Consider the following 6,000-nt stretch of genomic DNA (forward strand, 5'->3'; position numbering starts at 1 on the left):
TTAATCATTTTTCCTGTCCTCCCCTCCTTGAATATTCCCAGCCAAGCACAGCATCTTTCATCGTATTTACTCATGTTGGGTGGTGCTTCTTCAAGTGCATCTTCTACTTCTGCCAGAACTTCACGTTAGTTTTCCTGTAAATGAATTGCAACTAATTTTCTCCATTTTCGTACTATTGGTAACATTTTATTTTCCCTTTATCTTGGTGAATAGTACTTGACCTGGACTGCACCTTAGGTTCACTGACTAAGGAGATCCATCCATGAGATGATAGGCCTCAGATGTGGGATCCTGAGGCACTGAGATCTTTCGAATTTAAAAACAATGCAATAATGTTTAAATAATACATAATAATTAACCTCTCATAGCTAAACATATGCAAAGTTTAGACAAACCACATACCTACACATACAATTCCATATGAATGGCCCCATTCAAACAACTGGGGCTGGTCATAGTTACAATCATAAGACACAGGAGCAGAGGTAGGCCACTAGACCCATTGAGTCTGCTCCTCTATTCCATCATAGCTGATTTCTTCTCTCTCTCAACCCCATTCTTCTGCCTTCTCCCTGTAACCTTTGATGCACTGACTAACCAAAAGCATTATCAACCTCCACTATAAATGTACTCAATGACTTGGCCTCCATAGTCAGGCGTGGCAATAAATTCCACAGATTCACCATCATCTTGCTAAAGAAATCACTTCTCATCTTTATTCTAAATAGACGTTCCACTATAGCAGGGGTTCCCAACCTGGTATCCACAGACACCTCAGTTAATGGTAGGGGTCCAGGGCATAAAAACAAGATTGGGAACACCTGCAATACAGGAAACATCCTCTCCACATCCACTATCTAGGCCTTTCAATATTTGATAGGTTTTATTGAGATTGCTTCCCCATTTTTCTAAACTCCATTGAGTACAAGTGCAGACGCGTCCATGTTAATCCTTTACATAGAACATATAGAACATAGAGCAGTACAGCACAGTACAGGCCCTTCGGCCCACAATGTTGTGCCGACCCTCAAACCCTGCCTCCCAAATAACCCCCCACCTTAAATTCCTCCATATACCTGTCTAGTAGTCTCTTAAATTTCACGAGTGTATCTGCCTCCACCACTGACTCAGGCAGTGCATTCCACGCACCAACCACTCTCTTGAGTAAAAAACCTTCCTCTAATATCCCCCTTGAACTTACCACCCCTTACCTTAAATCCATATCCTCTTGTATTGAGCAGTGGTGCCCTGGGGAAGAGGCGCTGGCTGTCCACTCTATCTATTCCTCTTAATATCTTGTACACCTCTATCATGTCTCCTGTCATCCTCCTCCTCTCCAAAGAGTAAAGCCCTAGCTCCTTTAATCTCTGATCATAATCCATACTCTCTAAATCAGGCAGCATCTGGTAAATCTCCTCTGAACTCTTTCCAATGCTTCCACATCCTTCCTATAGTGAGGCGACCAGAACTGGACACGGTACTCCAAGTGTGGCCTAACCAGAGTTTTATAGAGTTGCATCATTACCTCACGACTCTTAAACTCCATCCCTCGACTTATGAAAGCCAACACCCCATAAGCTTTCTTAACTACCCTATCTACCTGTCAGGCAACTTTCAGGGATCTGTGCACATGTATCCCCAGATCCCTCTGCTCCTCCACACTACCAAGTATCCTGCCATTTACTTTGTACTCTGCCTTGGAGTTTGTCCTTCCAAAGTGTACCACCTCACGCTTCTCCAGATTGAACTCCATCTGCCACTTCTCAGCCCACTTCTGCATCCTATCAATGTCTGCAATCTTTGATAATCCTCTACGCTATCTACAACACCACCAACCTTTGTGTCATCTGCAAACTTGCCAACCCACCCTTCTACCACCACAGCCAGGTCGTTAATAAAAATCACGAAAAGTAGAAGTCCCAGAACTGATCCTTGTGGGACACCACTAGTCACAACCCTCCAGTCCGAATGTACTCCCTCCACCACCACCCTCTGCCTTCTGCAGGCAAGCCAATTCTGAATCCACCTGGCCAAACTTCCCTGGATCCCATGCCTTCTGACTTTCTGAATAAGCCTACTGTGTGGAACCTTGTCAAATGCCTTACTCAAATCTATATAGATCACATCCACTGCACTACCCTCATCTATATGCCTGGTCACCTCCTCAAAGAACTCTATCAGGCTTGTTAGACACGATCTGCCCTTCACAAAGCCATGCTGACTGTCCCTGATCAGACCATAATTCTCTAAATGCCCATAGATCCTATCTCTAAGAATCTTTTCCAACAGCTTTCCCACCACAGACGTAAGGCTCACTGGTCTATAATTACCTGGACTATCCCTACTACCTTTTTTGAACAAGGGGACAACATTCGCCTCCCTCCAATCCTCCGGTACCATTCCCGTAGACAACAAGGACATAAAGATCCTAGCCAGAGGCTCAGCCATCTCTTCCCTCGCCTCGTGGAGCAGCTTGGGGAATATTTCGTCAGGCCCCGGGGACTTATCTGTCCTAATGTATTTTAACAACTCCAACACCTCCTCTCCCTTAATATCAACATGCTCCAGAACATCAACCTCACTCATATAGTCCTCACTGTCATCAAATTCCCTCTTGTTGATGGATACCAAAGAGAAGTATTCATTGAGGACCTCGTTCACTTCCACAGCCTCCAGGCACATCTTCCCACCTTTATCTCTAATCGGTCCTACCTTCACTCCTGTCATCCTTTTGTTCTTCACATAATTGAAGAATGCCTTGGGGTTTTCCTTTACACTACTCGCCAAGGCCTTCTCATGCCCCCTTTTTGCTCTTCTCAGCCCCTTCTTAAGCTTCTTTCTTGCTTCCCTATAGTCCTCAATAGTCCCATCTGATCCTTGCTTCCTAAACCTCATGTATGCTGCCGCCTTCCACCTGACTAGATTTTCCACCTCACTTGTCAGTTGTCACCCATGGTTCCTTTACCCTACCATTCTTTATCTTCCTCACCGGGACGAATTTATCCCTAACATCCTGCAAGAGATCTCTAAACATTGACCACATGTCCATAGTACATTTCCCTGCAAAAACATCATCCCAATTCACACCCGCAAGTTCTAGCCTTATAGCCTCATAATTTGCCCTTCCCCAATTAAAAATGTTCCTGTCCTCTCTGATTCTATCCTTTTCCATGATAATGCTAAATGCCAGGGAGCGGTGGTCACTGTCCCCCAGATACTCAACCACTGAGAGATCGGTGACCGGACCTAATTCTTGGATCATTCTTGTGAACCTCCTCTAAACCTTCTCCAATGCCAGCGTATCTTTTCTTGGATAAGGGGCTGAAAACTGCTTATAATACTCCAAAACACGAGGAAATCTGCAGATGCTGGAATTTCAAGCAACACACTTAAAAGTTGCTGGTGAACACAGCAGGCCAGGCAGCATCTATAGAAAGAGGTACAGTCGACGTTTCAGACCGAGACCCTTCGTCAGGACTAACTGAAAGAAAAGATAGTAAGAGATTTGAAAGTGGGAGGGGGAGGGGAGATCCCTCTCCTTTTCTCCCTCTGTCCCTCTCACTATGCTCCTTGCCCATCCTCTGGGATTCCCCCCTCTCTCTTTCTTTCTTCCTAGGCCTCCCATCCCATGATCCTTTCATTTCCCTTTTGCCAATCAAATTTCCAGCTCTTGGCTTCATCCCTCCCCCACCTGTCTCCTATTACTTTGGATCTCCCCCTCCCCCCCCACTTTCAAATCTCTTACTATCTCTTCTTTCAGTTAGTCCTGATGAAGGGTCTCGGCCCGAAACGTCGACTGTACCTCTTCCTAGAGATGCTGCCTGGCCTGCTGCATTCACCAGCAACTTTTAAGTCTGTTGCTTACAATACTCCAAGTGTAGTGTAACAATTGCCTTACAAAGACTCAACATTACATCCTTGCTTTTATATTCTAGTCCTCTCAAACTGAATGCTAACATTGCATTTGCCTTCAATACCACCGACTCATCCTGCAAGTTTATCTTTAGGGAATCCTGCATAAGGATTCCCAATTCCCTTTGCATCTCTGATTTTTAAAAAAAATTTCTTACTCTTTAGAAAATAGTCTATACTTTTATTCCTTCTACCAAAGTGCATGACACTTCTCTACACTATATTCCATCTGCCTCTTCTTTCCTTATTCTCCCAATCTGTCCAAGTCCTTCTGCAGACTCATTGCCCCTCTGCTGATCTTTGCATCATTTGCAAAATTGGCTAAAGTCATCAATTCTTTATCTAAACCATTGACAGACAGTGACACAGTGGTGTCAAGTCAACACTCAATGTTGCAAAAGCAAAGGAGCTGGTTGGGGGATTACAGGAGGAATGGAGACAGGCTAACCCCTATTGACATCAAAGGATCTGGGGTTGAGAGGGTAAACAGCTTTAAGTTCCGTGTCATCCACATCACAGAGGACCTCACGTGGTCTGTACACACCAGCTGTGTGGTGAAAAAGGCACAACAGCGCCTCTTTCACCTCAGACGGTTGAGGACGTTTGGTATGGGCCTCCAAATCCTAAGAACTTTTTACAGGGGCACAATTGAGAACATCCCAACTAGCTGCGTCACTGCCTGGTATGGGAACTGTACCTCCCTTAATCACAGGGTTCTGCAGAGAGTGGTGTGGACAGCCCAGTGCATTTGTAGTTGTGAACTTACCATGATTCAGGACATTTACAAGGACAGGTGTGTAAAAAGGGCCAGAAGGATCATTGGGGGCTCGAGTCACCCCAACCACAATCTATTCCAGCTGCTACCATCCGGGAAACGGTACTGCAGCATAAAAGCCGGGACCAACAGGCTCCGGGACAGCTTCTTCCACCAGGCCATCAGACTGATTAACGTACGCTGATTTGAGTGTATTTCTATGTTACGTTGACAGTTTTATTTATTATAAATTACTATGATTGCACATTTAGACAGATGTAAAGATTTTTACGCCTCATGTACGTGAAGGATGTAAGAAATAAAGTCAATTCAGTAACACAAAAAGCAGTCTCAATATCGACCCCTGTGGAACACCACTAATCACCAGCAGCCAGCCAGAATAGGGCCCCCTTTATTATCACTCTTTGCCTCCTGCCAGTCAACCATTCTTCTCTCCATATTGTATCTTTCCTGTAATAGCATGGATTCTTATCTTGTTAAAGTAGCTTTGTGTGGTACCTTGTCAAAGGCCTTCTGAAAATCCAAGTAAACAACATGCACTTACTTTCCTTTGTCTCTCATGTCTATATTTTCCTCAAAGAATTCCAAGATTTGTCAGGGATTTCCCCTTAAGGAAACCATGCTGTCTTTGGTCTATTTCATGTGTGTCATCCTCAATAATGGACTCTAACTTCTTCCCAACCACTGAAGTCAGACTAACTGGTAATTTCCTTTCTTCTGTCTCCCTTTCTTGAAGAGTGGAGTGACATTTACAATTTTCCAGTCCTCCTGGACCATTCCAGAATCTAGTGATCCTTGAAAGATCATTGGAGTAGGGGTTCCCAAACTACTTAATGCTATGGACCCTTTCCATTAACCGAGGCAACCATGGATCAGAGACTGGGAACCCCTGCATTACAGCATGGTAACAGGCCCTTCGGCCCAACTCGTCCCTGCTGTGTTGCCCAATGAACTCGTTCCGTCTACCTGCATTCCCCTCTTAACCTTGTTTAGTAGGAGCAAATGTTTCTGTTGAATATTCTATCTTCAAACCAAATTAATGATTTATTTTGTAACCTCTAATCTGGTTCTACACTAAGTATTTATGCAGTTTGTCTCAATCTCTCAAAAATGCTTTCGGCATTAATGTTGATTAGGAGTTTGTCACTTATTTGTTTTGTTCGCTGAAAACTAACTTTAGTTTTGTGATTTTTTTTGTGTAAGTACCAATCTAACAAAACAAGTAAACAAAATTATATTAAAACCACAACTTAAATCTAATTTATTTTGCCTTAGATGGTTATGTCCACGTACGATATCTGACATTTGGGTAA

The 6,000-nt window shown here is 43.8% G+C and overlaps 1 protein-coding gene across 1 annotated transcript in view; it reads left to right on the forward strand.

The window, feature by feature from the left end:
• Nucleotides 1-6,000, forward strand: part of LOC140205927 (FYN-binding protein 2) — an 83,626-nt gene extending 77,626 nt beyond the window's left edge. Inside the window, 1 exon segment of the mRNA XM_072273818.1 lies at nt 5,963-6,000. Coding sequence (XP_072129919.1) covers nt 5,963-6,000 — 38 coding nt within the window.

This window comes from Mobula birostris, chromosome 12, assembly GCF_030028105.1.
Source record: "Mobula birostris isolate sMobBir1 chromosome 12, sMobBir1.hap1, whole genome shotgun sequence".
Lineage (NCBI taxonomy): Eukaryota > Metazoa > Chordata > Chondrichthyes > Myliobatiformes > Myliobatidae > Mobula > Mobula birostris.